The sequence below is a fragment of the Pseudorca crassidens genome, chromosome 14 (genome assembly GCF_039906515.1).
Source record: "Pseudorca crassidens isolate mPseCra1 chromosome 14, mPseCra1.hap1, whole genome shotgun sequence".
Taxonomy (NCBI): domain Eukaryota; kingdom Metazoa; phylum Chordata; class Mammalia; order Artiodactyla; family Delphinidae; genus Pseudorca; species Pseudorca crassidens.
The window spans coordinates 72,813,488-72,825,628 of NC_090309.1; the positions used below are offsets into that span (position 1 = coordinate 72,813,488).

The 12,141-nt window shown below is 50.6% G+C and overlaps 1 protein-coding gene across 6 annotated transcripts in view; it reads right to left on the bottom strand.

The window, feature by feature from the left end:
• Positions 1-955: 955 nt before the first annotated feature.
• EFR3B (EFR3 homolog B) overlaps positions 956-12,141 on the bottom strand; it is an 88,041-nt gene continuing 76,855 nt past the window's right edge. For all 6 annotated transcript variants that reach the window (XM_067703539.1, XM_067703540.1, XM_067703537.1 and 3 more), the window contains 5 exons: positions 11,419-11,510; positions 8,207-8,255; positions 6,921-7,027; positions 5,548-5,597; positions 956-5,105 (listed from right to left, as the gene is read on the bottom strand). In XM_067703539.1, coding sequence (XP_067559640.1) covers positions 5,000-5,105; positions 5,548-5,597; positions 6,921-7,027; positions 8,207-8,255; positions 11,419-11,510 — 404 coding nt within the window. In that variant the 3' untranslated portion in view covers positions 956-4,999. The remainder of the gene's footprint in view (positions 5,106-5,547; positions 5,598-6,920; positions 7,028-8,206; positions 8,256-11,418; positions 11,511-12,141) is intronic.

Genomic DNA, 12,141 nt, shown 5'->3' on the forward strand with positions numbered 1-12,141 from the left:
ACCTGCTCATTTTCAGGGTTTCTGCAGTCAGCCCCTCTGCATTGGGGGGGGGGGGCATGCAGACCAGCTCAGATGGCAAGTTTCTTGCTGCACATGTCTTGTGCTTTTCTCTCAGGGAAACTCTAAGCTCCACAAGGGCAGAGGCCAGGGGTTGGGCTTCTCTTGTACGTCCCCATGATGTTTTCACGATGTTGGGGCCCCTGGTTTGCAGTCACACACATTTACAATCCACAAGAGACTCACAGACACTGATGCACAGAGATGCACATCTCCACATCAATTGCATCAGACATACCAGGGGATGATGCAGATCAAAGCCAGCTGGGGAACGCTTCTGTGTGGCACTTCCATATTTACTCCCATATATATATATATATTTGGTACGTGGGCCTCTCACTGTTGTGGCCTCTCCCGTTGCAGAGCACAGGCTCTGGACGCACAGGCTCAGCGGCCATGGCCCACGGGCCCAGCCGCTCCGCGGCGTGTGGGATCTTCGCAGACCGGGGCACGAACCCACGTCCCCTGCATCGGCAGGCGGACTCTCAACCACTGCGCCACCAGGGAAGCCCTACTCCCATATTTTGATGATCTTAGAAGTTCACAATTAAAGAAAACTGGAATGCACCTGGGAAGTCCTGATGGAATCAGAAAGCCAGACTTTTAAGATAAAGTCTCCCTCAATGAGGGTTATATGAAATGGGGCTAGATTCTAGTCACTGTAATGAAGAAATGGCCCAGGCCTTCCCATCTGAGGATGCTCCTATGCTGGGAATCCTGGGCCTTGTGTTTACATCTTGGTAGCATCCTTTCCCTTACCCTCCTTCCTTTTGAGGCAAGTAAATAATGATGGGGGGGGGGGTGGCTAAATGTCAGTGATTAATACTGGTGGCATTTTCAGATCCTGTTTGCATCTCAAAAAACCATTTACTTTAAAGAAATCAAATAGACAACCGTGTGGTGACAACATTAACATTTATTTGAAAAGGGCATCATGAAGGCTCATTGGGAAATCACGACTAATAGTCCTAAAGAATAATCTTGCTAAGAGTCCTTCTTCCTACATTCCACCCCCGCCCCCCCCATCCTCCTTCCTATCCCTTAAACTAATTTGATTCAATGAGTTCAAAATACAGAAAACCGCCACAGGCACTAATTCTGCACTCACATATAAATACGTCAGCTATTATATACATACACTGTCAACTATGAACTACACTATACACACTTGCACGCGCACGGGCACACACACACTCAGCCAGGTCATGAACGTCTAAATGGACACAGACATGTCACAATGTATGTGTAATGCTGCAGCATTTGTGGATTTACAGCTCTGCTCTCCACAGGCCAGAATCAACAGCCATGGAGGAAGAGCTCAAAAGGGGAAAGTGATGGGCTGGGGTCCCAAGGGCTCCTGAAGGAGAAAAGACCTGGTCAACCTGGTTGGTGCTAAAGGAGAGCACGGAAAACAGGCCGCAGAGCCCCCTCCCACAGGCCTGTGTCCCCTCCCTACTTCCCCAGCTGGCAGGCCCCACCAAGACCATCCTTCGGCAGGCTTCAGCCCTAGGCTGGATTTGGGATACGGGGTATTTTAACTAGAAGATTTCTAGGCTTAGCGAGATGAAGAGGCAATACACTGCCCTAAGCCTTCTCCCCAGACATAAGGAAGGTGCCTCGTTTCAGCACAACTGCCTGCCAGGGTCTTTGGGTCTGGAGAAGTGGGCGTGGCCTGCTCAGAGGTGCCCACTTCCCTGTCTACCATCAAACTTACTATTCAGCCTGACAGCTCAGGTCTAGTCTTTTCCCACAGGCCCCAGCTGGCCAGCTGCCATTTCATGGTCATAAAGAGGAACTGGGAGAAAGTCTCACTTCTCAGTGAGACTCTCTGTACCCAGGTGAGAAGCCCCAGGGACAATGGAATAGCAACTGGAAGGTGTCATGACCCAAGGGCCCCTAGTGAAGCCAGGAGGTCTGGCCTTTGAGGAGTCTAAACAACTGCAAGGCTGTTCTGATTCTTAGGCCAGTTGAAACATATCCTCTGGGACTGAGAACACCCAGGGCAAAGGACAGTGCACCTGGGACCCCTGCACTTCAAGCACTTCACATGGTCCCAGCCCCACCTTTTCACTGCTCATCCATCTATGCTTATGCTTGAGGCGGAGGGCTGGACAGAGGGGAATGTCTGAGGACTTCTCTCCTTCTTCTTCTGACCCACTCAGGCTACTTCTCTGGGGAGGAGATGTGTAGCAGCCAAGAAATCACTTATTTCTACTTTTCAAAAAGAGGAAAATGGGAACAGGCACAGGCCATGGGGGACCACTTTGCAAGGAAAACCGTAAGGAGCCTCCAGGGTCACACTGGGGCTCTCCTCTCATCTGCTTCTTATGCATTTATGTGACGCAACCAAGTTCACTGAAATTCCAAGTATATCCATGCTACTGGGTTCTGTCAGCAGAGTGCTAACCGACCCTACCCCTTGCCCACGAGGAAGAGTCTTCAGCAGTTTTGGGGAGTGACTGGCTTGGGTGGCCTTGCTAACTGAAATTCACAACAGAGGGGGGAAAGCAAAAAGGGCTGGTTGCTTGACACGGTGACGCCAGCGGGCTTGGAAGGCAGGAAGAGTGGTGCTAGGCTGAAGGCTGGGGCACCCACCAAACTCTGCTTGCCTTCTCTCCCAGGGCTCGGGAGGGCAGGGGTGGGGTGAAGGAGGCTGCTTAATTTACCAGGTAATTGTTCCAGTTAATGCTCATCATGAACTTTCTGATTCTGAGGCATCTTTGGCCAGAATCCGTATTCTACTCCATGTCAGCAGGCAAGTTAATACTCTACTGAGTGTAAGTTTAAATTGAAACCGAGAAGGAGGGCACTCAAAATGTGGCCATGTCTCCAAAGGAAGCACATCTTTGCTATGTAGCGGTGACACAAAGAAAAAGCTGCTTCAGACAGAGGAAACAGCAGTGAAGTATATGAAGAATGGGAATCCTGCACCTTGTTTCTTCGATCTGTTCCCAGGGTGGGGATGAGGGAGAGACAGCTGATGGACATGTAGGTCTCTGGTTCTAGTGCTGGTTCTAGAAAGAGGCTCCAGGGAATGACTGCCAAGTCCCAGAACCAGGGCCCCAGGGCAGTGCTCAGGGTGCAGTTGCTATGGGGGTGGACCCTACAGTCAGAGAAGCACTAGAGAGAAACAGGGCTTCGCGTCAAAGCTGAGCAGGGAAGAAAGATGGGAAGATCCAGTGAGGAAAAGACATGTTTGTGGCTCAAGATTTACATTTTCTCTGAAGCTTCTTCCAAAGGTCATTTGTCTTCAAGTTTGTTTCTAGTTATTTTATTTTATTTATTTATTTATTTATTTTCAGTACGCGGGCCTCTCACTGTTGTGGCCTCTCCCATTGCGGAGCGCAGGCTCCGGACGCGCAGGCTCAGCGTCCATGGCTCACGGGCCCAGCCGCTCCGCGGCATGTGGGATCTTCCCGGACCGGGGCACGAACCCGTGTCCCCTGCATCGGCAGGCGGACTCTCAACCGCTGCGCCACCAGGGAAGCCCTGTTTCTAGTTATTTTAAATTTGGTTTCTTAATAAAGAGATATTAAAGTAAAGAGAAATCTCGGTTCATGCCTGTAAAGTTGGGTTGAGTATTAGCCAAAAGCCATAGAGCAGAGCCAAAGGCTGTGGTGGAGGGGCGGGAGCCGGGCCTCCTCGGCCCTGTAGTCATGTAGACCCTCTGGAAGCCACAGGCCCACAGCACAGAGGCAGCAACCAAGGGGGGAAACTATAGGAACGAGGGTCAGGTAGCCCCCACACCCAACAAGATTATTGCACACGCAACAGGAGAGTTCCATGTGTTAAGATTCTCCTAATTTGGACAAATACACCTATCAGCCCTGATAATCAGGCTCTCACAGTGCATCTGTGCAGGGCCACGCACAGAGGTGTGACCCGAGGGTGTCCTGAGAAGACTGCCCTCCCCTTAGCAGAATCAGCCCGCTTCTGACCCCACCCCACGCTGCCGAAAATGGTACCCTCAAAAGGGGTTCCTTTGGGTCAAGAAATCTACTCACCCTCCCTCTTTTCAAGAGCAAATTCTCCAGGAAGGAATCATGTGACTATTCTCACCTTCCTGTGAGTCATATCAGCTCAGAAAAGTTATGGTAAGTTAGACTGGAAAAGAAGAAGGAAAGGGCTCTTCTTGGCCAGAGGGAGCTGCCTCAGGAAGAGGCCCAGGTGAGGTTCTGCCAGCTGCTCCTGGACAGGAGGCTGGCCCGTGCTTCTGCTCCCTGGCCCAGCCGGCCAGCCTGGGGACACGGGCTCCCTCTGTCAGCGGCCTGCTGCCCCGCACGGTGTCTCTACCCCAGCTTCCATTATACAAGCTCAGTATTAATTAACAATAGAAACAATTCACGAAGAGGCAATTGGCAGGGTGAGCAGGGGAGTGGAAAAGACACCAGAGACTTGAAGGCCTTTGGACCCTCAAATGGGGAAGGAGGAGGGGACACTCTGGAGGAGATCAGCGCCCCATCTTCCAGCTCTCACAGGCCACTGCTTTACGGGAGGAGCTGGCCTTGCCTCCTCCTGATTGCAGTCTATGGCTTCCTTTGACCAACTGTGTCTCTCTCTAGTTCCCTCCCGGGGGAATGGCAGCTGCACACCCACCCCCGTGAAAGCCCTTCACTTACTACACTAAGCAGGAGTTTCCTGGGACCTCAGCCTCTCTCTGGAGACCCCCAACGACTCCTGACCCCAGGATGACACAGAAGAGGAGACAAAGGGCACAGGTAGGATGCTTATTAGCCCCAGCGTGGCCAGATCTCCCTCAGGGAAGACAAAGAGGAAGCAGGGAGGCCGAGAGGGGGGCAGGGGGGCCCAGGGCTCCACCTTGCTTAGCTGTCCAAGGTGCTTTTTCTCTGAGATCCCAGTTAGATCTCCATGGTGTCGGGGTGGGCGTGAAGGCGAGCCCCTCCCTCAGGCCCCACCCCTCCGAGAAGCTGTGTCTTGGAATTCAGTATACGCACAGATCGGGAAACTTCATCTCATAGACGGGGATGGAGTGGCTCTGAGGCTGGCCATAGGCTGCAGTGATGGTCCCTGATGGGCTTGGTGGGGGCCTGGGACAGAAACACAAGGAGGGGAAAGGCATGAGGACAGTTCTGGGATCCCGCCCCGTGCAGCAGAGCAGCTGATTGAGGTTTCTCTTTGAATAGGGACCAGAGATTATGTCACTCCGTGGTTCCCAGGTTTCAAGTTGTTCTAGAATCTTCAGCTTGAAGTCAAGCTTTATTGCAGGCTCTACAGCGACTCTGTTGCTCTAGAAAGTACCAGCTTGTGACACTAGGACCCCCGGCTCTTTTCCAGGGTTCACTGAGCTGTCTCTTTCTCCCTTCAGTCTCTGTTTCCTTATCTGGGGAGACTTGGTGGCCGACTCCAGCCCTGGAGACAGAGGCTGGGGGCAGGGAGGGCTGAAGACAGGTGCAAGAGGAGGACTTGGGGGGAGGGGTACCTACACTGGGCCACAGAAGTGGGGATCCCCTGCCCAGGGCTGCCACTTACCGGATGGTGATTTCAAAGATCTGATTGAGTTTGCTCTGCAGCAGTGATGCCTAGACACAAACAGAGGGAAAGTGAGCCAGGGGCTGACTCCCAAGCCCCCCTGCCCACCATGCACTGAAAGTGCTGGGCAGTTGCGGCCTTAGGAAAGAAACCGGTGTGAGCTTGTTTCCAGCACTTATCTGTGGACCCTGGCGGTGGGTTCAGATCAGAAAGAGCCGCCCAGCAAAGGCCTGTCGGGGACAGCACAGAGGCCAGGAACCCCAGGAAGGACTTCAGCCAAAGTTCTGGAAGAGCCCTTAGCTCCTCCAAGTGGGGCAATAGGGCCTGCTGGGCAGAGTCAGGAGGCTCAGAGCTGGTTCCAGCTCTTTCCTTAACTCCCAAGGAGCAGTTGTACAAAGTTGGTGCATTAGGGAAGATGTTCTCTCTGGTCCCTTCCGGCTCCACCTAAGTCCACGTACACAGAGAGTGAGATTGTGCTCAACTCTGAGCTCACGAAATGAGCAGCCTCTACCTCTCAGGATGGAACTAGAGGTCAGCATAATATAGGCCCAGAAAAATCTATATTATACTTACATGTATTTTTATATATAATTTATGTATTTTTTATATATTACTATATATAATTATTATAATATATGAGAAGTTTATGTATATATATTTGAAATATATATAATAGAAAATTACACGTGTTTTTATTGAGAGGAAAAAGTACAATAAAATATAAGTTATTTGTAGACTTTGGATGTTTACAATTATGTTTCATTGTTACGAAGATGGACACTGGGGCTAACAAATCCTGGAATATCATTTTCAAGGAATGTTTGTGCTCTTCCCTTAGCCATCTACTCGTCTGGCACCCTCTCATTCAGATTTCTTTTCCAAGGCCAGGCCGTTCCATTCCACCTGCCGGGGTCCCCCAGTTGGAAGCGGGCCCTCTAGCAAACGCTGGCCATCTTTCCTGTGCCCTGGCCCCTTCCCCCATCACTCCATAATGTGACGACCCTAATGGCAACAAACTGGCAGAGTTGTCATGAGAAGGAGATAAGCTGATAAACATAAGATGCTCTGATGAACAGCAAGTGCTATTTCCGTTCCTGCTCTGATGATTATAATTATCATCATCTATCTATTTGGTACAGGAGATCCTGAGGTCAAGGTTTCTCCCTTATATGAAAACTGTGACCTCTGGAGGGGTGTATGACTAATAGCCTTAGGTTCATGGGAAAACAATGTAGTGCCAAGGCACTGTTGGGATCTAAACCCTAATTTCTGGATGACAACAGAACCAGGATCTCCTAGAAACTCAGTCCTGCCCTGGGCCCCCATCCAGTGTCCGTTTGATCCCGGGAGGGGCACCGTTACGTCTCACTTACCCGGGCCCCGCAATGCGCTGCAATCTCCTCAAAGGGCGCCTTCTGGAACTTCTCCACCACCTGTCGCCGCCGTTCACGTTCCTGCTCCTCGACGGCCACGCTGTCCACTGCGCCACAGAGAGCCAGGTCAGCCCTCAGGTCCTACCCCAGTGATGCAGTCTGAGATTTCCCCCCAGATCTCCACTCTGCTGATGAGGGGCAGGGTAGCGTGGAGGGTGCGATGCCATCACTCAGCCCTGGGAGGGCTAGACCCTTTTCTGATTCTGCCTGAGGGCTCAGCCCCCTTCCTTGCCTAAGAGTTTGAAAACTAGTTGAGTGGACCCTTAAGTGGGGCTAAAGCCCCATGTAGCTGCATTGACACTGGGACTCTTAGACGGAAGTTCCTGGAACAGGAAGTACTCTGGGGGAATATGAAAAGGGACATCAACAGTGGAAAAGCCACAAAAGACAGCGAAGAACCCCTACGGCAGAGCAGTCGGAGGCCATTAAGTTTAAGGCTTCTGCGTATTCCTCTTGGTAGCCGAAATGAAAAAAAAAAAAAAGGAAGGGTATGAAATATGTTCATCATGCCCAGTTTAAGAAGGCAGAGCAGTGGGAACATTTAGAAAGTGTACCATCAATGACAACAAAGATAAAGACTTGTTATCAGTTATCGGAAAAATTCTCTAATTCGGGATACTTCATTGCCCAATAATCTAGACGAGGTAATACTGCATTTTAAAATCTATTGCCATTATTAAATAAATATTAATAGGATTTGTTCTTAATGGCTTTCACTAAGAACTTTTTCAACTTTTTCTTTTGTATCACACTCCACCAAAAAATTGTCAAGGTATTTATACACATTAAAATTGCAGGTGGGAGGGAGGGAGCTGCAAAAGGGAAGAGACGTGGGAACATATGTATAACTGATTCACTTTGTTATAACCAGAAACTAACACACCATTGTAAAGCAATTATACTCCAATAAAGATGTTAAAAAAATAAAAAATAAAATTGCTTTTTACTTGTCTGATTGGCTGTAACCCTCAACTGACCACTTTTAATGGCAGCAGTCAGTAGAAAAAGGGTTCCTGGCATAGGACATGGACACCCCCCCAACCCGTTAAGAGAGGGGGACTTTTAATTGCAGCTTCAGTAGTTGTGAAGAGTTTAGAGGAAGCCACCAGCCTCTCCCCTCACACCTGTGTGAATCACACTTGCGAGGGCAGCAGACAGCTGCACACACCCACACACCTCTCCAGGACCCAGCCCTGTGATCCCCTCCCTGGGGGGCTCCCACTTACCAATGGCCTTCTTCAGCGTCTCATAGGTGATCTCCTCGGCAGGCACGCGCTGAGGGAGAGGGAACAGAAGTGCTCAGAAAGGGGGAGGGGGGAGCGGGGGGTGGGGAGGCAGCCTTGGCTTCCTCAGTTACCTGGCAGCCACTTCACTTCTCAGAAGAATGTCCTGAAGGGAGAAACTCCCTGAGGACACCCACATTCTCACTAGGGTCTCTGGAAGCTGCCTGAGCAGGCACAGAGCCTCCAACTGAAGGAGAGCAGGGAGAGAGAGAGGAGGGGAGGCTACTGCCTCATCAGTCACAAGTCTGGCCTGAAAGAACTCACTGGCCCCTCCCCCCCAGCCCCCCAGCGGGTCCTGTTAAGCTCCCTGGGAAGAAAACACTGTAATTCAAACAAATCTTCAGAGGACTTAACAGAAAATATTCGAAACAAGAGAAGGCAGTTAGCAAATATAATCTCATATGAAAATTTCAAGAACATTTTTTTTTTTTTGCGGCACGCGGGCCTCTCACTGTTGTGGCCTCTCCCGTTGCGGAGCACAGGCTCCGGACGCGCAGGCTTAGCGGCCATGGCTCACGGGCCCAGCCGCTCCGCGGCATGTGGGATCTTCCCGGACCGGGGCACGAACCCGTGTCCCCTGCATCGGCAGGCGGACTCCTAACCACTGCGCCACCAGGGAAGCCCCTGACTAACATTTTTGAAGACTCCTGATATTAAATTATCCACCAAGGTGATGTGAGTATTCAGTAAAGGTAAGGCATACTGAGGTTGGTCCAAGGACCTGGGTCACAGGATCTCAGTGTCCTGGGAACCCATAAAAGGAGGTGGAAAATAATAAAACCCAAAGCAGGGTGTTCTATGTATGTGTGGCCTTAGGTCAGATGCTGAAAATTGTGAAGGAGGTTGGACTAAATTCCAGGAATTCCCCCCTAGACTGTGAGCTCCTTGAGGCAAGACCCATGATTTCTTCATATTCTATTAGTTAAATGTAATATTACATGAACGAGGCAGACACAGGAGAGAATGATTTCATTGATATAAAGCCCAAGAAGTGACATAAGCTGGGCTAGTGGCTCCCTCTGGGGAGGGGGTGCAGAGGCAGGGCTCCTGGAGGACAGCATTTTAGTCCCTGATCTGGGTGTGAGTGCATCCGTATATCCACTTTATACACTCAGACAATGCACTGAGCTTGGAATTCCATAAATGCTTGTTCGAGTAGGAATGGACAGAGTTGTAGGTCTGGGATAAAGTCATCCAACAAATATTAAGTGAGCACCAATTATGTGTAGGATTCTTGGCTAGTCACTTAGTTGAAATTGCAAAATGTATTACTATAGGAATGACACGCAAGAGAGCGCTATCATTCACTCTGAAGATTCATTCACTGTGAAGGTTCATCCTCTGTAGGTCTGTCTATCCACCCATCCATCCATCCGTCCATCCATCCACCCATCCACTGTCAGCACTGACCAACATCAGATATTCACGGGTAAAGTGACAGGAAACCATGTGGTGGTGGGAGAAAAAGGAAGACAGGTCACTGGGTAAAGGCAGGCAGAGAGGAGCTGATGGAGGAGATGGACCACAGGCTGGATGTTGATGAATGGGCGATTCAAGAACGTAGAGGTGGAGAGGAAGGGTGATTCCGACATGGGATTTCACACTAGCAAAGACATGGAGGTGAATGAGATAGCATGGGGGAGACTGAGAGCAGACCAGCCAGAGAGGAGGGGAGATGAAATGAAATGGGAGGGCATCCCTGACTACAAATGGCTCTGAATGCCAGGCACTGGGCTTGGAATTTAACCAAACCAGCATTTATTGATCACCTGTTATGAGGCTGGCATTTGAGGCTACAGGGAGTTACCGTGAGATTCTGGAGGGGTGGGGGGGGGCAAGGTGGGCTGGAAGTGGAAAGAAGTACAGCACGGCAGAAGGGTGGAGGCTCCCACACCCCTGCTTTCGATACCAAGCCATCCCCAGGCTAAGCTGACTCTCTGAGGGGGAGGAACCCATGATGCTGACCGAGGGGCCATGAGGGAGCAGGCAGCTGTGTACCCAGGTGAGCATTTCTCTTCCTTCTTCTGCTTCACTTTACTTATCAATTCCTGAGGGTCTCTCAACTCTCGGGAAGGAAGAATTACAACTATTGAGGGGATAGCAGTCAACTCACGCTGTGCTCCTAACACGTGAGGTTCCCATCCCTGCAGAGCTGGAAGGGCCTCGGAGGACCCCTGGCTCAACCTCATGTTGCTTCTCCAATTAGCCTGAGTCAGAGCTTCCTTCCTTCCATGGGAAGGTTCCAGACAAGCTTGGGAAAGCCCTGCCCTGGAGGTCTGCCCTAGTAACCGAGGAGCTGTTGGAATGGCTGAGGACACAGTTAGGGGGAGGCTTGACCTTTACCCCACTGACTTCTCCTTGCTCCAGGCCCATCTGGGGAAAGGCTGGGTGTCCAGGCTGTCCTGCACAGCTACTCCAGGCTGTCCATGCCCAGGGATCTCACAAGTCTCCTTGTCCCAGTCCCACCCAGATGTGCATCCTCCCTGCTTCTTGCTAAGGTTCCCCTGGGTCTCTGTCTCCATTAACTCCCTTAATTGGCAGTTACCATTTAAAACAAGGGTACCGCATCCTGAGGCTTCAGTTCCCTCGGATGCCTTTCTCCCTCCTCACTGCCCCGCCCACATTTCTTTTTCATTTTAGTGAGTAAACTTGCTATTTCCACTAAAATTCTCTATTCCCCCTTACTTGTGGGTACACCTTCTTTATTTTCTGAGGTAGAAGCACTACCGCGCAAAAAAAAAAAGCATTTTTCTTGACATATCTGGAAGAAACATTGTAAAAGCTATTCTTGCCCTCCTCTTTTCTGTGAGGCCTTCCAATTTCCAACATGGAGCACGTCCGCCTCCATCATGAACAGGGAATGACTACCAGCAAGGCTTTCAAGACTGACTTTTATAACATGCTCATGGGAGTGTATGGGGTGGGGGGGATTCGGTAATTTTTTCCAGATGGAAATGTCTAGGATACATATGATGAGAGTCAGTAAGAAAACAGGACTTACTTGAGAAATTTACTTTCTGTGCAACTTTAAATGTGTGGGGTGGCTAAGGGAGTCTAGATCGTGGAGTGTCTGACCACCTAGGAGGTAGGAAGAGTCCCCTCCCGGGAGGACGCTGAGCTTCACCAGGACAGTGGATCAAGAATGAGACGCTCACCTCCTCCTTCTCTGGGCTGTTCCTCGATTCTACCTCCACCTGCAGGGAAATGGTTTCTCCAATGCTCTTCCTCTTGGATAAGCGATCCTCATCTGGGAAAGGAGGATAGAGAAGCTGGAGTCCCCAGCCCCTGCAGAGCAAGCCAGGATCATGCCTCCAGCACCATCTCCCAACCCCCCTGCCTTTGCCTGGTCCACAGTCCTCGGAGGGCTCAGAGGGGGTTTATACGCTGGGGCTACAGCTGGAGTTTATGGAGGGCTGCGGCCTTCACCGCCCATCTTAGGGTGGTGAGTTTTGCTTTTTAGGGCTAAGATTTTGAAATTACTGATGAGCACAAAGAAGCCGCTTATGACCAGAAAGCGTATCTCAACTTTCACAAGGGTCATCTGCTAACAGCACCAGCAGCTGTCATTTGCGTAGCATTTCCTACTACGGGCATCTGCCTCTACCCTCTAAGGCAGGTATTGCTAATATCCCTATTTTACAGTCAAGGCAACTGAGACTCAGGGATGCCAAGGGACTCGTCTAAGATTCTTCAGGAAGTAAGCTACAGAGAACTGGGTCTCAGACTCCACAGCCCATGTGTGCTCTTTCCGGCACCGTGGGGTCTCTCCCACGCACAGGCCAGGCTATCCCGTGGGCCAGTTACTCCCAAGGACCCTGCACTGAAGAGGAGAGGTGGGAAAATCAAGGATCTCACCATGGATTTCCACTGTGTCTTTC